Consider the following 22,682-nt stretch of genomic DNA (forward strand, 5'->3'; position numbering starts at 1 on the left):
CCATGGATATATTTCCCATGAGAGAGGAAAGAGAAAGATGAAGCACATCGGGGAGAAAAGTGCTAGAAACCCCAGCAGGGGGAGACTAGACCTTAGTCAACTCAGTCAACCTTAGAGTGCGATTACACACCCAGGAAGGCCAAGTGGGAAGTACTTGAATGAGACTCAGCAGGTGTGGGGTCTAAATCTGCTGTTCTGGCATAATCTGCCCACTAGGTGCTTGCTCTGACCCGCAGAGGAGCGCCTACTGATAGATATCCCACAGACAGAGAGAGCAAAGCACCCCTGGGGAGGAACACCAGGAACCCCAGCAGGGGAAGACTAGTACCTCACTGTTCTATCAGTCTTTCACTAGAGCAACCAAGCAAGATGGAAAATAAAGCCTCTTCATCCAACAAAAAGGCTCCCAGGGAGGGAGAAGTATCACACAGAATTCCTTCTGGTTAGGCCTAATGTCACAATATTGGAGAGATGAGCGTGCAAAATTACAATGTATTAACAAATTGGCTATAACTCTCTTGTCCTCTATCCATGGGGATACAATGCCTGGCAAATTAAAGCTAAAAGATATGTGTTTGCTGTCTATTTATATGTATGTTATACATCTAAATTTATTGTTAAGCCGGGCGTGGTGGCGCACGCTTCTAATCCCCGTGCTTGGGAGGCTGAGACAGGAGGATCGCACAGGTTCGAAGCCAGCCTCAGCTGGCTTAAGAGACCCTTTTTCCAAATAAAATATAAAATAGGCCTGGGAGTGTAGCCTGGTGGTAGAAGGCCCCTGGGTTCCATCCCCAGTGCCACCAAAAAAAAAAAAAAAAAAAATTAATTGTTAGTGTATTGTCCACATGATACCAACATTAGTTTATATAATACTCATAAGGTTTTTTGTTTGTTTGTTTGTTTGTTTGTTTGTTTCGTGGTACTGGGGTTCCTGGAAACCCCTCTGGGCTACACTCCCAGACCTATTTTATACTTTTTTATTTGGAAACAGGGTCTCTTAAGCCAGCACAGCTGGCTTTGAACCCGCACGATCCTCCTGTCTCTGCCTCCCAAGCTGGGTGGTGGGGGGATTACAAGGGTGCACCACCACGCCTGGCTTATAATTTTTTTTAAAGGAAATGGAAATTAAGGCAGTTAAAGATTTTTTTGCATGAAAAAAGAGAGGCCCAAATCATAGCATGAACAGTTAGTAATTTTAAAGTAAGGCACCTAGAATTGTTTCCTGCTAGTTTTTCTGCCAAAGCTGAACCTTTTTTTGTATAGTTTAAAGTTGGTCATCTTGGTCTTCACCTTGGTCTCCATGCGGTTGGGACTGGGTGGTGCCATCTTGATGGACTTAGCTGCCCTATCTGGCTCAGCTCTCATGTAAATTAGGAAAAGGAAGCTTAATTCCTCCCCCACCCCGGGAACAATTTGAGGTGATACTTGATGCCAATCTCTCTCGTGGTGACAGTGGCCATATAAACTATTTTGTTTCAGTGTCATCTGTGCTTAGCAGTCCCTGCCCCTACACATCCCCTACGGTATGGGCTTCCATGTTTTCTAAAAAAATAAATAAATAAAAATAAGAGATGTCACTGGGCGTGGTGGCGCACGCTTGTAAGTCCTGAGCTTGGGAGGCTGAGACAGGAGGATCCCACAGGTTCGAAGCCAGCCTCGGCTACTCAGTGAGGCTCTCAGCAACTTAGTGAGACCTTGTTTCCAAATAAAATATAAAATAGGTCTGGAAGTGGAGCTCGGTTGTAGAAAAGGCCCTATGTTCCACATCCAGTACCACCAAAAAAAAAAAAAAAAAAAAAAAAAGATGTCATTAAAATTTAACAGATTTTTTTTTTTTTTTTTGGTGGTACTGGGGGTGGAACCCAGAGGCTTTCTACCTCCGGGCTATACTCCCAGACCTTTTTTATATTTTATTCGGAAACAGAGTCTCACTAAGTTGCTGAGAGCCTCACTGAGTAACTGAGGCTGGCTTCGAAACCGTGAGATCCTCCTGTCTCAGCCTCCCAAGCGCAGGAATTACAAGCGTACGCCACCATGCCCGGCCTTAACAGATGTTTTTTAAAAAATTTTTTTCTAAGCCAGGTGTGGTGACTCATGCTTGTAATCCCAGTACTTAGGAGGCTGAGACAGGAGGATCGCGTAGGTTCAAAGTCAGCCTCAGCTACTTAGTAATGGAGGCTCTCAGCAACGTAGTGAGACCCTGTTTCCAAATAATATAAAATGGGTCTGGGAGTATAGGCCGGAGGTAGAAAGCCTCTGGGTTCCACCCCTAGTACCACAAAAAAAAAAAAAAAAAAAAAAAAATAGGTCTGGGAGTATAGCCCGGAGGTAGAAATCCCCTGGGTTCCATCCCCAGCACCAAAAAAAGAAGATTTTTTTTTTGGTGTGTGTGATACTGGGGTTCCTGGAAGCCGTTCTACCTTCGGGCGACACTCCCAGACCTATTTTACATTTTTATATGAAACAGGGTCTCTTTAAGCCAGCGCGGCTGGCTTCAAACCTGCATGATCCTCCTGTCTCCGCCTCCCTAACAAGGGAATTACAAGCATGTGCCACCACGCCCGGTGGGGAAAAAATTTCTAGCTAATTAGAATTTTCAGTTCCTATTTGGTGTTCAAACTGCAATGTGTGTATATATATAATTTTTTTTTTTTTTTTTTTTTTTGGTGGTCGTGGTACCGGGGTTCCTGGAAGCCCTTCTACCTCTGAGGTACACTCCTAGACCTATTTTATACTTTTTTTTTTTTTGGAAACAGGGTCTCTTAAACCAGTGCGATCTTCCTGTCTCCACCTCCCAAGTGCGTGCACCACCACGCTCAGCCAATGTATATGTTTTTTTAAATGTTTTATTTGTTAAAATAATGACTTAAAGTACTGCCTATGGCTATTAAAATGGATAAATTAGCAGGGCATAGTAGCACACACTTTTAATCCTAGTGTTTGGGAGGCTGAGACAGGAGGATTGCACAGATTCGAAGCCAGCCTCAGCTACTTAGTGAGGCTCTCAGCAACTTAGTGAGACCCTGTTTTCAAATAAAATATAAAATAGTTCTGGGAGTGTAGCCTGGAGGTAGAAAATCCCCTGTGTCCCACCTCCAGTACCACAATAAAATAAAATAAAATAAATAAATTAGGTAGATATAAATTTTATAAATGGCTTGTATTTAAAAATCTAAATTGTATAAAAGTAAGTTAAAATGCTAAACATCAAAACATATCTGAATCTAGTCAATGTGTTTTTATTTACTGAAAGAGCAGCGAGGTGGGAAGGGAGTGATGCCTACCTCCATGACCAGGCCCTTTTGCTCACCAGGAACCCGACACCCTGCAGGCCAGGAGCTCTACTATACACCAGGTCACTGACTGATATGTGATTCTATACATATATAAAGCTAAAGAATTCTTAGGCTGTGTGTGTGTGTGTGTGTGTGTGTGTGTGTGTGTGTGTGTGTTTTGTGGCTCTGGGGGTGGAACCCAGGCCGAATGCCAGGATTACAAGCATACACTCTCAAACCTGGTGGCCTTAGGCTGTGTTTTGATAAACAACTATGAACATTATTAAATGCTTTTATCTAAGTGCTAAGTGTTTTATCTTACCTGAAAAAAAGATTATCTAAGTCAAGAGATTGATTATAGGGATTGTTTTAGTATAAGGAATTTTTTTTAATTTTTATTGAAAATAAATGGTATACATTTAAACTGTACTTGGAGTCCTCTCCCCTCCACCCCCACTTTCCCTCCCCCCCCTTCCACCAATGATTGCCCAGTATAACCATGCCATATTCATACTTTTACACATATTCAGATGTGGACCCTCATTAATCAAGTTCAGCCTTTAGTATAAGGAATGTTTAATTGTTTAAAGTTAAAAAATTCATCAAGACAGCCAGGCATGGTGCTGCATGATTGTAATCCCAGCATTTTGGAGGATGATACAGGAGGGCTGCGGTTTGCAGACAGCCTCAGCTACTTAGTGAGGCCCTTTGCGACTCAGTGAGACCCTGTTTCAAAATAAAGAATAAAAAATAGGGCTGAGGGTGTAGCTCAGAGGTAGAAAGCCCCTGGGTTCCACCCCCAGTACTGAAAAAAAAATTGATCAAGACAAAGGAAAGCTCAATAAATAATAATGAGATATTCAGAGGTATGAGGAGGCATTACAAATATAAAGAAGGGGAAATGCTTTTATATATATAAATATATATAATTTCCTATGGCAAAACTTTAGTGTAATGACGAAATTATCCTACAGGAAAAAGGAATTTGAAAACAAAAATGAATAGTTAAATAAGTCCAAGAGGGTTGGAGGAAGTTCAGGACAGAAATCATATCTTACTCAGATGCTATCTTGTGGCCAAGACAACATCCTCATATTATGCAGCAGTGAAGCAGATTACAGAAGCAGATAATAGGAGCTAAAATTCCTTTACATATCTAGGTTTAGTTAACGGATGCTCTTGCCTAAGGCTTCTGCTTTAAATGGACACACCGCTTCAGTGTTAATAATTACAGTCTCCTTTTGTAAGTTAGATGTATTTGTGTTTTATAAGTATCTTCTCAAATGCAAACCTTAAGAAAACACTTTGCCAATCTCATGTCCTCTAATAAAAATTGTTAATAGTAATGTTTTTAAGATTTGTATTTGTATATTCCTAAATTGTATTATGATCATCTTCAAACAAAGATAATTAAAGATTTACACTAGATGATAAAAGTCAAGACCAGGATATAGAAAAACAATTGCCCAGTCAAAATGAATTGAAAATTCTGCCAGCACCTTAAAAGTTGGCTGTTTTCATTTGTGCGTCAGCCAGGCCTGATGCTCAAGTGGTCCCATCTCCCCTCAGATGGACCTCACACTCAGCAGGCATGAGATGGATGGTAGCCCTCTTCCGGGACAGCCTAGCATGGGGCAACAAGTCTTGTAAGACCCTATCTCTCCTGTTTCCAGTGGCTCCGGGTCCAAAGCAAGAGCCCCCCAAAACCATTAAGCAGAAGTTTATTTGGGAAAGGGAAGGAAATACACATTCAAGAGAGAATGTGGCCACTTCAAGATGAGGAAGGCATTTTGGGGAGTTCAGGGTTCTCTTCTTATAGGGGACTTTGGTGAGGGGTGGGCTAGAGACGGTATGCGAGGATAAGTTCAGTCCGGTAGTCCCAAGGCAGTTCATGGTGGGCAGGTGGTCTGGTCGGCCTTAGGGTGGATGATCTCAGTCCAGTAGTCCCGAGGAGCTTCCTGATGGTCTGTGGTCTGGTCAGCCTTAGGGTGGATGATCTTGGGTTGACTGGGGTCCTCATTAGTTGATTGACAGGTAAGCTAGGGTATCCTAAATTATAGGTTTTCTCGGAAATATTGTTAACTCTAGGATCTACAGGTTCCCCAAGAATTTATGGTAGAGTCAGGCCTGGGAAAGAGAACTGGTTTGTGGACTAGAGACAGAGGCACTTCAGCTCCAGGTTCTTGTATTAAAGTTATACTTTTACTTTTCCTTCCTGTCTGTCTCCTTTCTACCTACTTATTTCTTCTATCCTACATCATTTTCACTGTGGCATTTCAGATCCCAAGTGAGTCACTAGATCCCTGAATTTATGTTGATTCCATCAGGATTTCCAAGGATGGTCCCAAACGAACTTAAGGCTACAAAACCATGTTGCTACGTGGTTTATACCAACATTACTTTGGTGGTCTATCACTAATAAAAAGGTAGATTGGACGAATGACATATATTACAATAAACAGACGGTTGTCAAACATGCCCTAGATGCCATACAGAAAATAGTTAGATGCTACTAACAAAATAATTAGGGAAAATAGACGAGCCTTAGATATGATATTAGAAAAACATAAAGAGGGATGTAAAGTGCCATGAAGAGGGATCAATGTTACACACATATCCCAAACAATACGGCAGGAGGTGGCACCCTAACTGAAGCCCTGGGAAGTTTGTCTGCATTAGCAGCTGAGCTAGCCAAAAAGTTCAGGGACAGAGGGTCCTTTTCCCAGCCTGATGGAACTATGATTTGAAAAACAAGGAAAAATAATGACTCTGATCATAATGTTTCTGAAAGCATTTGGAATAATGATCCTCTCATGGGAAAACACAACTAGTTTTGTAAGTTCTTGGCTTCTGTGTCGAAAAGAATTTCAAAACGCACTAGTCAGAGATAAAGGCAAAAGTTTTACTTAAGACAAAAAGGAGGAACTCGAGGTGAAGGGCAGGCCATCTTAAGAGGTGTATATTGTCCAAGCAAGAGCAAGGGCAAAAGGGCAAAAGTCTTTGCTGCGTTTTAGCTCTTTCATAGAACTTCCATGACCTGGTAGATCCCCATCTACCAGCTCATGAGGGACCCCTCCCTCAGTGCAGGTCTGGACTTGCTCTTAACCTTCAGGTTCCCCTGCAACGGGGAGGGGTGGTGGGTGGCTGGTGTTCCGACCTTTGTCCTTCTCCTCAGGTCCCCTTTGTTTACTAGGAATCCCAGGTTGGGAAAGGGACCACTGTGATTAAGAGTGTGGGCAGCCTACAGAAGAAAAGGAGTCAAGGTGGTTAAGAATGTGGGTCCCCCAAGGCTTCTGCCTGAGACACACCCTATAGGAGCTAGAGATTATGACCTTTTCAGATTTTAAAACTATATTTTCCTTTCATTCCCATTTCACCTCCATTCTACCTCAAACTTTATTTCTTCTATTCTACTTCATTAGTCCTACTAGGATGCAGTATAATCATCTGTATTAAGGCCATAGTCCTTAGGCAGAGAGAGTTCTAAACAGGTCATCCTCCACAGATTACCAAAATAATCTCTTGTCCAACACTTTCGAGGGCAAGAGTCGCCATATGTTAATAGAATTTGAAGAGTAATATGTATATAAAAGAGGGAGAAATTGTGAGAATATATTTGTGTCTTTTCTGTCAAAGTAGTAGCTTAAACTTAAACCACCATTTTGTAACCTGGCAGTGACTTATATTCCTTTGCAAAATTAGCATCTCTTAAGAGATTGCAGGTGCTGAGCCTCGCCCCATCTTGAGATGTAGCTGACTGGGAAGAATGTGATGCTGTAACTCCCACCAATAAGAGTAAATGCAGGAGAGGCGCTGCATCAGGGATATGAGGCCCACCGGCTTCTTTGTCAAGTGTGCTCTCTCACGCCTGGGGGCATCCTTTTTGCAAAAAAAGTAAAATTGCCTTGCCAAGCAATTTTTGACCATGTGTCTTTTCTTAACCCTAAATTATTTCTAGCAGAGGGACAAAGTTGGGTACCAACCAGCCACTAACAATCGATTTAGGGAGATGAAAGTCTAGGACCCTAATCCAGTCACGTGTCCCTAGTCACTCTAGGACCTCTATAAAGAGGAATCCCAAAGAAGCCCACCAACTCTCATACTCTTGAGACTATCCTGCTCGAGCTGGCCCACACTCTTCCTGAGCATGTATCTATGCAGGTATTGGAAAACTGCTTTATTTATTTATTTATTTATTTGGCGGGTCTGGGGATGGAACTCATGAAAATGGTCATTCTTTCAAAAGTGACCGACAGATTCAACACAACACCCATTAAATTACCAAGGTCATTCTTCACAGACATAGAAAAATCAGTCCTTAAATTCATCTGGAGCAAAAAAAACCCCAGACTAGCTAAAGTATTTCTCAGCAACAAAAAACATACAGGAGGAATCACAATATCTGACTTTAAACTATACACAAAAGGCGGGCGTGGTGGCTCACACTTGTAATCCCTGTGCTTGGGAGGCTGAGACAGGAGGATCAAAGCCAGCCTCAGCTACTTAGTGAGGCTCTCAGCAACATAGTGAGATCCTGTTTCCAAATAAAATATAAAATAGGTCTGGGAATATAGCCCGGAGGTAGAAGCCTCTGGGCTCCACCCTCAGTACTACCAAAAATTAAAAAAATAAAATAAACTATACTACAAAGCCATAGTAATTAAAACATCATGATACTGGGGAAAAAAAAAAACAGCTACATAGATGAAGCAGAATAGAAGACTCAGAAACAAATCCTCATACTTATAGCCAATTGATTTTTGACAAAGGGGCCAAAAACATACACTGGAAAAAAAAAATAGCCTGTTCAACAAATGGTGTTGGCAAAACTGGTTAACTATTTTAAAAAAATGGAAATAAATTCCACTTTCTCATCCTGCACAAGTGTCAATTCAAGATGGATCAAAGGCTTGAGAGTCACGCCAGAGACCTTGAGGCTCCTTGAAGTGGAAATAGGTCCAACACTGAGACACATAGGCACAGATAAAAAGTCTCTCAACGAGACCCCAAAGGCACAAGAAACTACAAGGCAGATCAACACATGGTATTGCTTTAAACTGAAGAGCGGCTGTACAGCAAAGGAAACTGTCAAGAGCCTCAACCGAGAGCCACAGAATGGGAGATTTTTGCCAATTACTCCTCCAGTAGAGTAATATCTACACTATACAGAGAACTCAAGAAACTCAGCACTAGGAAAACAAATAACCCAATAAAAACGGAAAAGTGAACTAAATACTTTATTTATTTATTTATTTATTTATTTATTTATTTATTTAGTGGATCTGGGCATGGAGCCCAGGGGCATTTGATCTCCAAGCTACATCCCCTGCCCTATTTTTTTATTCTTTATTTTGAAACAGGGTCTCACTAAGTTGTGGAGGGCCTCACTAAGTAGCTGAGGCTGTCCGCAAACTGAGATCCTCTGGTCTCAGCCTCCCAAATGCTGGGATTACAAGCGTGCGCCACCACGCCTGGCTTTAAATAGACACTTTATGAAAGAAGAAATTTAATGGCCAATAAATGCATGAAAATGCTCAACATCATTAGCAATCAGAGAGATGCAAATCAAAACTACCCTGAGATTCTACCTAACTCCAACTAGAATGGCAATCATTCAAAACACAAACAACAACAAATGCTGGTGAGGATGTAGAGAAGTGGGAACTCTAAGACATTGTTGGTGGGATTGCAAATTAGTGCAACCATTTTTTTTTTTTTTTTTTTTTTGCGGGTCTGGGTATGGAACTGGCATTTGACCTCCGAGCTACACCCCTGCCCTTTTTTTATTTTTTATTTTGAAATCGGGTCTCACTGAGTTGCAGAGGGCCTCACTAAGTAGCTGAGGCTGTCCGTGAACCACGATCCTCCAGGTCTCAGCCTCCCGAATGCTGGGATTACAAGCGTGTGCCACCATGCCCGGCACTAATGCAACCACTTTGGAAAACAGTATAGAGGATCCTCAGAAGAATGGGAATGAACTTACCATATGATCTACAATACTACTTCTGGGTCTCTACCCAGCAGGTGCTGAGCCTCCCTCCCTCTTCCACTGTAGCTGACTGGGAAGAATGTGATGCTGTAACTCCCACCAATAGGAGTTCAGCGCAGGAGGAGCCCTGCATCAGGGATATAAGACCCACCTGGTTTTTTGTCAGGTGTCCTCTCTCAAATACCTGGGGGCACTCTTTTTTGCAAAAATCGCCTTGCCAAGTAATTTTTTACCATGCGTCTTTTCTTCCCCAAAGTTATTTCTAACAGAGGGACAAGATCAGGTACCACCATCAATTCCGGGAGGTAAAAGTCTAGACCCCCCCATCCAGTCATGTGTCCCTAGTCACCCCACTCTCTAGGACCCCTATAAAAGAAGGACCCCAATGATACCCAATGCCTCTCAGGCTCTTGAGACTCTCATGCTCCCAAGCTGACCAACGCTCTTCTTTAACATGTATTTTTACTTTACATAAATTAAAACCTCTGCATTTATCTCTGACTGGCATTGTGGAAATTCTTTTCACCATGGAAAACAACACCCACAGAAGTTGCCGTGTTGGCCCATGACTAAGCCAGATATATCCAAGGTTCCAGGAGAAATAGGAATACTCTTCCTTTCCACTTCTCTGGCAAGCAGCCCTGCTGCCTGCAGCTGACCCTGCCTGACAGGGAGAGAAAAAATGGCAGGAACTGGCACCTCTGTCTTTTCCCAGGATGAGCTGATGGTCCTTCCTCTTATGCTTGCTTTTTCATTGGCAAATAGTTCTCACTGAACTTCAGAGGACATTAACAAATTCTTTTATAAGAAATACCCTCGTAGCCAAACTTTGAGGCTGTTGGAGAAGTGTGCTCCCCACAGCCTATACCAAGAGACAAAAGGAAAACTCCAGGGGCCAGAAATAGAATATGCAGGTCCTTTTTTAAGTTTTAAGCCCAGGCTGAAAACTTCCCGGACACTGGGCAGTCAAACCTTCTTATACAACTGGCCACCTAACTTCAAAAAAAAAAAGGGAAGGGAAGACATGAAATTTATTACACCTAACAGAAGCAGTACATAGAAAGCAGAAAATGTTTGTTACTCAAAGCCTTATCTCTTATCAGGCAGTTGTACCCTGGCTGGGCTGGGGCTGCCTAGTTTGTATATACAGATGACCCCTGTAGTGTCCTGTCTCCTGGTATACACAAGGGAGGACTGGTCCCATTGATTTGCAAACACTTTCTGATTTATGGTTTCCATTTCCCTTCCCTACCAATTGGAGGATGGAGCAGGGGTCTTCTCATGTTCCCTAGTCTAAGTCTAAATTGTTAACTACTAATATTTCCAGGACTCTGTTCTTTGCCCATATCAATGCTACTTGAAGGAAAGGATTAGATGGAGACTAGGGAAGTGACCACCAGAAACCTAGCAGCTCTTTAACCAAGGGGTTGGGGTATGTCTGCCAATCCAGAAAGCTTTTAGCCAAAACTGGGCAGAATTTGAAAATAGTAGAGGCAAGTCAGACACCTAGAGTACAAAATGGAGCCCTATGCCTCATGCCCCTGTCATCCACCTGCTCCTACCTTGGTGTCCCAGGTGACCAGGCTTTCCCCATGTACCCTCAGGATGTCTGAATGATCCCCTTTCCTTCAATGGATCGTACTACAGTCAGAATTTTTTAAATGAGGAAACTGACAGAAAAATAGAAAAACAAAAAGATAAGACTGCCTTGAGAAAAGACCTTACTAAGACCGTTAAGATAGGACTTAACCATGTGTGTCTCCACTCCTGTTAAACAAGCATTTCTCAGAATTGAGAGCATGCTGAGTTCTCTCAGTTCTGGGTGTTGACCAAGCCCGCATGATGCAACCAAATGGTGGAAGAAAGGGCTTGTACTTCCTGAGATTCTGCCCTGGCGCTCCCTGTGAAGAGACTGCAGGAGGGATCACACGGACTCGAGGGTCGGTGGACTCTCAGCATAGCCACAGAGGAGACACAGGCACCAAAAGGAGCCTCAGCACAGCAGTGCAAGAAAACTCCCCGGAGAAGCAGTGAAGAGGTTCCCCTCTTCCCTCTAAGCCTCCCTGGAATAATCTGTCAAACAGTAAACTGGAGAAGATGCGGACAAATTTAGTCATGTGCAAAATGGGAAAACCAAAGCAAGGTGGAAAACCCAAGGCATGAAATGATTGTCCTGACTAACATTATTCACAGATGTGTATATTACACATTTCTACAAGGGAGAGGAAGGGTGGGCTATGAAGACAATTTTGAGAGCATACTAACTATTATTGAGTGAAAGAATGGTCTCTGTGAAAGTCTCATTGGATTTTGGTGGTACTGGGGGTGGAACCCAGAGGCTTTCTACCTCCGGGCTATACTCCCAGACCTATTTTATACTTTATTTGGAAACAGGGTCTCACTAAGTTGCTGAGAGCCTCACTCAGTAGCTGAAGCTGGCTTCCAACCCGTGTGATCCTCCTGTCTCAGCCTCCCAAGTGCGGGGATTACAAGCGTGCGCCACCACGCCCGGCGTCTCTTTGGATTTTGAAGGAGCCCGGAGATGAATCTCTGAGGGAAGCCAATACTGGTGTTGTTACATTCCTCAGTCCTCTTTTTTGAGTAGATAATGAGACTTCCAATTGGAGATGGGAGACAATTTTATTCTCTTTTGCAGTGATGTTAATGCAGATGAGAAAAATTCCAGCAGGCCTCTCCCTCTACATCAAATTCACAACATGCCCCAACAGACCATCTTAGGGGTCACCTTCCCTGAGTCTCAATGACTCCAAGATGGTGGCTCTCAGGGGAAAGTGTCAGGGGATAAACATTCAGAATATCACAGCTGATATTCTAGAACCTCCCTCTTGTCTCTTCTTCTGACAGATTGGATCTTCAATGTCAGTAGACTGTTGGGGAGAAAAGAATTCATCCTGAACATGTATTTGAGGCCAATCACTAGCTGAGCTTAACCAAATCATCTCCTTTTATCGTCAGGACTGTTCCTGAGGTCGAAGATGGCACTGCCATGAACAAACCCCCCACCACCATTCAGCTGCCTCTCGTTGCTCAGGTCGCCCTCCCTGACCTGAGACCTAAGGACATAGACATACTGTAGGGGAGCTTCAACTGTGCTCTTTTCCCCCTATAGGTTTGATCATTTCAGTCTTTGAAACACACTGACCCTGTATATACCAACAGGGGAAAGCGCGTACAACCCCATTAATGTGCGCAAGCACGGAAACCATCACACAGGAGACTCAGAGGGGCAGGATGGATGGACTTTACATAGACCTGAACAGAAGGCTGAGGGGCCTGGAGCTCTGGGGGAAGGAAGGTGGCACAGGCTCTCAAAGGCTGGGGAGGAGGCGCATGTGCAGCCAGGGTTATCTGCGTTGTTCTCTGTGTAGTTCAGATGCAGTTTTCCAGGGAGCAGCCAACTGGGGCACCTCTGGCCCAGGTGTCAGACCCACATCTCTTCATTTTGTGGAAAAAAAAGTATTTTCTAAGTAGAAAGGATAGAAAATCCAGATAGAAAATCCTCTACCTGCCTTCTCTGTGCCATTTACTAATGCAGATAGGTATTCATTTCTTTACAAAGGGGCAGTTGCAGAAGCATTTTTGTATCTGAGAGGTCTATGTGAATAACCAAACAAAATATTCCAACAAGATATATTCGGATCTCCCTCACTGGCAACTGTTTTAACTTGGGTTGAAACTTACCACTGGCTCACATTACCGTTCTTTGATTTTATTTGTTTTGTTTTGTTTTTGGTATTGGGCCTTGAACCCAGGCTCATTCTCCCGTGGAGCTGCAACCTCAGCTGTTTTGTTTCTGTCTCTGTCTTTGAAGCAGGTATCACTACATCGCCGAGAGTCTCCTTTTATGGCTGAGGGGATCCTCCTCCTGCCATACACCTGTCTCAATCTCCTAAGTCCTGGGGTTAAGGCATGAATCACAACACACAGTTACAATTCATTCTTGCTTATTAGAAAATATCTATTCTCACACTCTAAAGGAAGAGGTGTTTTAGTGGTAAAAAAAAAAAAAAAACAAACACAAAAAACACTGTTTCAGTGGCCTTATATCCACTCTGCTCTTCATGTCAAATCATTGAAATTGCCATTACCATTTGCCCAAACCTGAGTAAACCAACTCAGATAGATATGCCAAATTACTTATTCAAAAATCTACATTTTGCTGGGCGTGGTAGTGCAGGCTTGTAATCCAAGCATTTGGGAGGCTGAGGCAGGGGAATCGTGGGTCGTGAACACACTCAGCTACTTAGTCAGGCCCTTTGCAACTCAGTGAGACCTTGTTTCAAAATTAAAAAAGGAAAATAGGGCTGGAGGTGTCTCTTGGAGGTAGAATGCTCCTGGGTTCCACCCCCAATACCGCAAAAAAAAAAAAAAAAAATTACATTTCTTGAGCACCCGTTTGTTTCATGTAGTTTGTCTATTGCTAGAGAAATAAACTTGTGTAAGAGAGAACCTCCCACAACAGAAAGGAGAACTAGGAGGTGCCCTGCTCTGGGGATAAATTCAATCCTCCTCAGCTGGGCAGCAGCAGCCGCCTGCCACTCTCAGAAAAGGAGCCTATTCCCAGCGCACTTCTCTCTGGAGTAACCTGAAGTCAGGCACCTGGCCTGAAGGAGTCAAGCAGGTGAAGAAGGGAGGTGGGGAAGTCGAGGGTGATGGGTTCGTTCCTCAACCGAAGAACTCAGGATGGGAGAGGTTTTTGGTTAATGTGATGGAAAATAATTTTATCATATGCCAGTTAGAGACGGAGGCATAGGTTTATTTAGGAAAGTCATAAATACGCACTCAAGGGAGAATGCAGGCCATCTCAGGAGGTAGAGAGACATCTTAGATAGTGCAGGGCTTTTTTCTTTTAGGGGTGTTTCAAGAGGGGTGGGCTTGAAAAGGTAGGTTAGGATGATCTCAGTCTGGTAGTCACTAGACAAGTTCTGGTGGTCTGGTCAGTCTTAGGGTCAAATAAAACAAGGTATTACTAGAATGATGAGAGTCTCACCACTTACTGAGGCTGTCCTTGAGCCTGTGATCCTCCTGTCTCAGCCTCCCACGTACTGGGGTTACTATTAATGTTTGTTTTTTTTTTTAATGTGTAGGGATTAACGGTACAATTTCCAGAGGAGGAGAAAGAGACGGCAAGTGTCGTGGGTCACCTCCACCATGCAGACTCCTGCCACAGGGTTGCTGTTCCTTGTGTCTGTGGGCCTCATGGGCACACTGCAGGTGTGGTCATGCTCTAAGTCCCATCCTCCCAGCAGGGAGGGCCAGAGGGAGGAGGGAATGCCACTGCTTCCCTGGGGAATGGCTCTGCCCAAGGGGCCAGCCCAGATGCTGGTGGGGGAGGCTGAGCCAGCAGTTCCCAAACCCCCTGCTCTCCAAGTGCCTTTAGGGCCTTGGGTACACCCTTTCCCTGGAGGGGAGAGCTGGTTGGCAGGACCCCATTTGGTAAGGGCCCACCCTCTAAGTCCCTGCTGCCTTCTCCTCTTCAGGTCCAGAGCCACCCAAGTGCAGTAGCACCAGAAGCACCCCTGGACATGGCCCCAACCTCCTTTGATGATCAATATGTGGGCTGTACTGAATCCATGATAGCTGCCCTCCCAGCTCTCAACGACACTGAGTTCAGGGCCAACGAAGTGTATGCAAAGGCTTGGACCCAGGCAAAGAGAAATTGGTCCCTATGCCGGGACCGGAAACACCTCCCCCCGGGCTTCCGTGATGAACACGGGGTGGCCCTGCTGGCCTACACTGCCGAGGGCCTCCTGTACAGGGAGTTTAATGTCGCAGTGCGCAGGGGGGGCAGTGACCGAGACTACTACCTCCACCACTTCAACTTTAAGACGTTCCATTTCCTGCTGACCCAGGCCCTGCAGCTGATTGTCAAGGACCAGAAGTCCCAGTGCCGCCATGTGTACCGAGGGGTGCGGGACGTGCGCTTAAAGCCATCAGGGGTTGGGGTCACGGTACGGCTGGGCAGCTTTACCTCTACGTCCCTGAATAAGAAGAAAGCTGAGAAGTTCGGGAAGGACACATTCTTTGACATCAAGACCTGCCTCGGGGCTCCCATCTGGGGATACTCCTGTTTCCCTAGAGAGGACGAGGTGCTGATTCCCCCCTTTGAGACCTTCCAGGTGGCCAATGTCAGCCAACCCGCCAAGCGTCCCATCTACAACACACTCAAGGCTCAGGGCAAGCACAGCACCTACAACTGCGAGTACATCCGAGGTGAGGCACGGGTGTGGGAGGCTCCTCCTCCTAGGAGGGACTTTGGCAAACCCAGCCCCTTCCCACATCCTAGGGATACAGAAATATTAAGAAAACTCCTCATGCTGGCTCACACCTGTAATCCCAGCTAGTCAGGAGGCTGAGAAAGGAGGATCACAGGTTTAAGGCTAGACGGAGCACCACAGAGAGACCCTATCTCAAAATGAAAAAATGAAAAGGGCTCAGAGTAGAGTGATCCTGGATTTAATCTCCATTACTGCAAAATAAATTATAAAAAAGTGAACTGGCAGTAAGGTGAGCAGTCATATGTACCAGCCCCTCCACGGACCCATCGAGGGGTACACTTAGGCTTCTGAAGGTGTCTAGACAAAAGCTGGCCACTTGCCTACTGGTCCTGGGCCATTTGAGGGGCAAGCACACCTGGTCACACTCTCCTGGCTGGAAGGGAATTCGTTTGCAGACATAGCACTGATACGCAGACTGCTGTCGGAGTAAGAGCCCATTAGAGCCAGAACAGGACTTGGGAGCCCCAGGGGTGCTGGGAAGCAGGGCTGAGAGGGCAGGTGGGCACTGCTGAAGTTCAGGCTGTGGCCAGCCAGGAGGTGGTGGCTACTCCTGTCCACCCCTGGGACTGGCCAGAGCAGGAAGCCCCAGTCAGGCCCAATCTTAATCTCTGCAGGGCTGTGGGGACAATCTCCTAGTTGAAGACTGGCAGCTGGCCGGTCCTGTGCACACAGGGACATCGGGAGGTGAGCCGGTGGGGCCGCGGGTCCCACTGTGGAGACAGGCTGGCAGCACAGACCCGCTCCTCCCTGGCTGGGACTCGCTGTGGCAGAGGGGAGCGTGGCAAGCAGACAGCTACAGGCGGAGGGAACAGGCGTGGCCTGGAGGGACCCTGCCCTCCGTGGCTGCCCCCTTCCAGCTCCTCTCAAACAGCATCCAGGGCGGTCCTGTCCCTAGGGAGAACAGGGTAAATGCACCCTCTTCTCCTAAGCCCACCAGGGCTGGCCAGCAGGGCGCTGAGGACCCTCCCCGCAGGGCAGCCGCTGAGGCTTTGTCTCTTTGCTGTTTCTGTCCTACAGCCAAGAAGTGCAAGTCTGGGCCCTGCCATCTGGACAGCTCAGGTAAGGGCTGCTGGGATCTCAGGGTTCAGCGTGTAGGGGCGGGAAGGCCACCCTGGGTCAGGCCCTTGCTTAGATCTCCTCCTGAGATCTAACCACCTACTTAATGATAATAATGAAATGGTGAGCCCTCTTAACCAGTAATTGTGGGGTCGCTAGCCTCTCCCAGAGGAGGTATATTTATGGGGGAAGGAGCCAGGACACCTGCTGTTCCCTGGCTCTGCCTCCCCTTCCCACGAGGGGTTATGGTCAGGCCCCAGAGATCTGGGCTGCTCCCACAACCACCTCCTTTGGGCCTTCTTTCCTGCAGATGCACTGTCTCTGGTACTCTTCTCAGGGGTCCCTCAGACCCCCTTCAAAGACAGAGGCTGAGGCTGTGGCTGCTGAAGGCCTGGCCTCTAGTCTAGGCTCCCCCCTAACTTTCTCTATGACCAACCTATTCTCTCTCTGGGCCTCAGTTTCCCTAGTTGGAAATAAGCAAATAGGGTCAGATGATACCTGAGTCCCCTCTCTGTGTCCCTTGAACACCTGCCGCACCTACTCCTACCTAGGCCAGAACGGCCCACCTCTAGGGAATGGCAGCAGCTCCCCGCCCCCACCACGGGTCCCTCGGCCCTCCCTCTGGGCTCTGCAGCGGTGGGCAGAAGGATTCCCAGCCTCCACGCTGCCAGTAGAACCAGAGTCCAGATGTGTCATGCCATTAATGCTACAACACTCCAGCAGTGTAGGTACTATCATTACCCCAATCTACACAGGACAGAACCAGGGCCCAGAGAGGAGAGGCGACCAGCCCTGTGCCACACGGCTAATAAGGGATGGACTCCAGGCCACTTGCCCTAGAGCCAGCTCTGAACCACCCAGCAGGACGGCTCTCACCCTCCCCGCACATCCCCTTGTTACATCTTCACTGTCTGACGGTCTGCTGAGGGAGGCAGGACAGAAACGTTCTTCTCACTCTTTAGTAAACTGAGACCAGAAATGAAAGCAGCTTGCCCAGGTGACAGAGTTAGTGGAAGAACCAGGTCCAGAAGCTGTCTGCAGCCCAACTCAGGCCTCCTCTTACAGTTCTGATGTAATTTCAGGCTCTTGGAAGGGCAGCTGGAGGTGATGGAGGTACTTGGGAGGCTGAGACAGGAGGACCATGGGTTTGAAACTATCCTCAGCAACTCAGTGAGGCTCTCGAAACCAGTGACACCCTCTTCCAAATTAAAAAGTAAAAAGGGCTCGCGGTACAAGTCTGAGGTAGATACCTCTGAATACAATCCAATCCCCAGTACCTAACACCACACACACACATACTCCCCGAAAGAAAATATTGGATTTTTTTCCCCACGTCCACCCAGCAAGTCTCCTCCAGGGTGTGGTTAGAGGAGCTTGGTCAGCATCCCTTGACCCCACTCAGATCCCTGCCCGATGTTCCATCCAGGCCTGCAACTCCTCCTTGTGTCTACAGAGGCAGGGGCTTAGCCCTATGGGCTCCGGAGGGGGGCTGGGCTCTCCCTGGCTCCCTCCTCTCTGCCCCCTTCCTCCCAAGTTCTTCAGGGCTGTCTGCACTGCATCTGCACCTCAGCCTTTCCAGCTCGCTCCACCTGGCTGGCTGGCACCTCCATGTCCTCACTCTGCTCCTAAATCTCTCTCCCTCCTGTTCCCTTGCAGCCTGGGGCCAGGGCTCTCTCTCCACTGCCTGGGTGCTCTGGATGCTCCTTGGCTTCCTTGTGGTGGGGCCCTCGCAGGGGTGCGGACCTCCTCTGACCAGCACACACTGTGCAGCCCCACCTGCCGCCTCTGCTGCCTGGGGACACTGGAGACCTGGGTGCTCCTCGTGTGACCAAGTTCCCCAGCAAACTCTGGGAGTGTAACAGCAGCCTGCTTCCAACCCTGGCAGCCAACAGATGGCCTCTTTCAAAGTTTGTTTTTCCTCTTGCCCTTTCCTTCTTCCCTTGTTTACAAGGAACAGGCTTCTAATAGTTTATGGACCGACGGAATGAAGACCTAGCTCCCGAGAGTCTGAGGAAGAACCAACCCAAGGACCACTTACACATCAAACCTGTCTCTTCTTACCAGCCCACGTGACCTCGATTCCTTTATTTGGGGAGAATCCATGATTTGATTTTGAATTCTTAAGTTCACTGTCTTTCTCCAGTTTGCTAGTAAATCAATAAATTTCTTTTTCCTTCTTCACAAAGGCTTTTACCAATTATTTGACTCTGCAAATTAATTTGGCATACCAAACTAATTTGGAAAATTAATTAAGGTACCAGGATTCGGATTCAAGACCGTATGACGGCTGCCAGTGGAGACACAGGAGAGAATTGGGGAATAAACCTTCCCCAGGTGGGAGGTCTCAGGACAGACAGACAGAAGCCAGGCTGAATCGCTGGCTGCTAATGGGGAGGAGAGCACTTGGCCAGGGGGCCAGTGCTCCTCAGTGCCCCCAAGACCTCCTGGAGAGCCCCCACTTACTCCTCCAGGAAGCCTTCTCTGGGTTAGGAGCCCTGCCTCCCTGCTCCACGGGTCCCGGGATGCTTCCCAGATCACACTGTGAGCTTCCCTAAGCAGGCACTGGCTCTGCCACAGGGATGGTCCAGGAGGTCCATGAAAGCCCACGAGGAGCCCATGCCTGTGATGAGCGGGTCCCTGCACGGCCCCTCCTCTGGACACTTTCCAGCTCTCCTCAGGGCAGTGAGTGGGAATGGAGGCCAGCGAGCAGGACACAGGAAGAGCTTTAAGTCCTCTCTCTCCCAGGCTCCCTGTCATTCCCAGGCATTTTTTCCTCAGTGAAGATGCAATTTCTGTGCTGCTCCTTGAGTCCTGAGGCTCCTGTCTCTAGAGACAAACCTGGACCCCCACCTCCACCAGCGTGGGCCCAAGGGGAAGCAGGACACAAGGAGGTGCGAGGCACTTACCTATTATGTAAATGTCTGCGCAGCCTCCTGCTCCCCAGGCCCCTGGCAGGGTCAGGCAAGACCAGGTCTGGGAACAGCAGCTGCTTAGGAAGACAGGAAATGCAGCAGCTGCTCCTGTTCTCTGCTCTTCTTCTCTAAGTACTGGGGATCGAGCCAGGGGCATTTATTCTACCCCCAAGCCACACCCTCAGCCCTTTCTGTTTTTTAATTTGAAGCAAGGTCTCACTAAGATGCTGATGCTGACCTCAACCAGAGATCCTCCTGTCTCTGCGTCCCAAGTACTGGGATTACAGGATGTGCCGCGGTGCCTGGCTGGCAGCTGGTTCTCACCCAGTGACCTGCTCTCTCCCACTCTGAGGTGTAGCTCTGAGCAGGGACAGTCAGTTGGCCTGGACCTTGATCCTGCTCCTTAGAGTTCCTCCTCTTTGTGTTTAGGGAAGTGGCGGCCTCTGGACCCTCTTGCTCAGGACACGGGGGCCACAAGTCTCCTCGGGAACTGTGAATGAGTAGTGCTGGTCCTGCAGAGGGGGCTTCCGGGGCTCTGCACAGCAGTGAGCAGGGACAGGCTGGGCCTGTGAGAACCAGCAGCCGGCCGGCCCTGCAGCCCTGCCTGTGGGTGCTGTGGTGTAGCAGCTCCCAGGGACCCAGTCCCGGCCCTCACAGGGCCTGCACCAGCACCAGGAGGCTCATAACCAGGGCCATGGAGAAGAAGATGCCCAGGAAGAAGCGGTCCATCACCCGGGCCAGGCGCTTCCAGTCCTCATGGCGGCGCTGGGCGGCCCGGTGGCTGCGGAAGGTGCTGGCGATGGTGGCGACATGGTGCAGTAGGGCCTCCTGCCGGCACAGACAACGGGGCTCCTGGCACGGGCCTGCTGGGGGCCCAGCGGAGGGCTGGGGGCTGGGGGCTGACTCCCGTGGCCTGGACTGCCCACAGGGCTGCCCTCGATCCCGCACACACAGGCCCCTGGCCAGGTGTCCCAGCAGGAGGGCCCGAGCCCAGGCGGGCACTGGGCGGGCACTGGGACCACAGTAATGCAGGTTCATGATGAGGATGGTGAGTGCCGTGGAGAACGTGACCATGGTCATAGTGGCCATGTAGTACTTCCCTGCAAGAGCAAGAAGAACTTGGGGATTCTGAGCCGCTCAGCTGCCTCCCCCCAGATCAAAGAACCCCAAGGACTCCTCAAGCTCAAGGGATACGAAGGGGAGAGCTCTGTTCTCCTCCTCCCTCCCAGTGGTACCTCCCTCTTGGGGTACCTGCTCCCTGTCTGGTATCCTCCCTGCTGGAGGCTCAAATGGTTGTCAGCATGACCAGGGCAAGATGCCCGTCCTGTTGTGCACCTGGGATACAAGGGACCCACCTCGTAGGTTTGCGGGGATGCTTTCCTGAGGCATTAAGGTCTGGTGCATGGGAGAGAGCCGGCGCGAGCAGGCACTCTACAGCTGGCCTGTCCTTAGGACCCTGGAGGCGAAGCTCTTCTTCCATTAAGGCCTTCAGGGAGGATCTACTTCCCTGCCCCCAGCGGGAGGGCTGTTCTCCAGGGAAGGCTCCAGCCTCAGGGTGAGGGCCTGCTCCCCCGCCGCCCTGCCAGTCTCCCTCTCCCGCAGGCCCTGCTCACCGATGAGCGGCACGCTCTCCGCGGGCGGCATGCTCTCGGCCAGGATCAGCTGGAAGACGGTGAGCGCCAGCAGCACGGTGACGCCGAGCGACACCTTCTCGCCCGAGGCGGCCGGCAGGTGGAAGGCGAGCGGCGCGAGCAGCGAGATGAGCACGCAGGGCAGCAGCAGGTTGCACACGTAGGCGGCGGCGCGGCGGCGCAGCAGCAGCGTGAAGGTCACGTCGGGGTAGGGCTCGGAGCAGCAGCCGTAGGTGAGCAGGCGCCGCCGCGCGGGCATGCCCAGCACGCGCCACTCCACGTTCTCCACGAAGTCGGCCAGGCTGGCGGCCGGGCCGCGCGGCCGCACGTCCAGCTGGTGGCCGCCGTGCGTCCAGGAGCCGAAGGTCAGGCCGCAGCGCTGCGCGTCGAACGGGAAGGCCGCCACGTCCACGCGGCACGAGCTGCGCGTGATGGCCGGCGCGTCCCAGCGCACGGCGCCGTCGTGCCGCAGCACCACGTTGGTGCTGGCCGAGCCCGGGGGCTGCGCGTCCGCCCTGCGGGGGGAGCGGGCTCAGCAGGCCGCCCCCGGGAGGCCGCTGCCGAAAGGGCTGAGGGGGAGCTGAACAGGAGGTTTGCACAGCGGAGGACCCTCCCGGCAAGTGGAGAGGCTCATCAACCTAGTGAGACCCTGTCTCACAATTTAAAAAATCAAGCCGGGCGTGGTGGCGCACGCTTGTAAACCCAGCATTTGGGAGGCTGAGACGAGGATCACAGTTTGCAGCCAGCCTCAGCTACTTAGTGAGGCCCTTTGCAACTCAGTGAGGCCCTGTTTCAAAATAAAGAATTAAAAAAATAAGGTTAGGGGTGTAGCTCAGTGGTAGAGTGCCCCTGGGTTCCATTCCCAGTACCACCAATTAATTAATTAATTATTTTTGTGGTACTGGGGGTGGAACCCAGGGACTTTTCTACATCTGGGCTATACTCCCATACCTATTTTATACTTTATTTGGAAGCAGGGTCTCACTAAGTTACTGAGAGCCTCACTAAATAGCTAAGGCTGGCTTTGAACCTGTGTGATCCTCTTGTCTCAGCCTCCCAAGTGTTGGGATTACAAGTGTGCACCATCACGCCTGGCAAAAATTTTTTTAATTAAAAAAAAATCAAATAGGACTAAAGTGTGGCTCGAAAGTAGACTCTCATGGATTCACCCCCAGTAACACACACACACACACACACACACACACACGCACACACACCTCATCATGAGTGGCCCATGGGATATTCAATGCCCTGTGTTGTCTGGGAGACAATTGGTTTAAGGTGACATAAAGAAATACTCCAGGGGCTGGATTTGGAGGAGAGACCCAGGAAGCCCTGAGACTCCTAGCTGCTGGAAAGGTGAGGTTGGCCATAGAAAGGCACGTGTGCTCCACACACCTCTCCTTGAGGGACAGAACTGGCCAGACCACAGAGTGGCTTCCCAGGAGACATTCAGTCAGCCTTGGCCTGGGACAGCCTAAAGGGACAGGCATGGTGGAGCTGTGAGCTCTGGCAGCTCA

General features: G+C 48.6%; 2 protein-coding genes across 2 annotated transcripts; one reads left to right on the forward strand and one right to left on the reverse strand.

The window, feature by feature from the left end:
• Positions 1-14,436: 14,436 nt before the first annotated feature.
• LOC308258811 (GPI-linked NAD(P)(+)--arginine ADP-ribosyltransferase 1-like) lies at positions 14,437-20,027 on the forward strand (the record flags this gene model as incomplete). The annotated part of the gene is made up of 4 exons (XM_080689436.1): positions 14,437-14,499; positions 14,766-15,498; positions 16,581-16,622; positions 19,939-20,027. The coding sequence occupies 4 exons, from the start codon at positions 14,437-14,439 to the stop codon at positions 20,025-20,027; spliced, it is 927 nt and encodes a 308-aa protein (XP_080545562.1).
• Positions 20,028-20,182: 155 nt separating this feature from the next.
• On the reverse strand, positions 20,183-21,421 carry CHRNA10 (cholinergic receptor nicotinic alpha 10 subunit; the record flags this gene model as incomplete). The annotated part of the gene is made up of 2 exons (XM_080718863.1): positions 20,183-20,631; positions 21,145-21,421. The coding sequence occupies 2 exons, from the start codon at positions 21,419-21,421 to the stop codon at positions 20,183-20,185; spliced, it is 726 nt and encodes a 241-aa protein (XP_080574989.1).
• Positions 21,422-22,682: the final 1,261 nt, after the last annotated feature.

Source organism: Muscardinus avellanarius (genome assembly GCF_963383645.1).
Source record: "Muscardinus avellanarius genome assembly, chromosome: 1".
Taxonomy (NCBI): Eukaryota; Metazoa; Chordata; class Mammalia; order Rodentia; family Gliridae; genus Muscardinus; species Muscardinus avellanarius.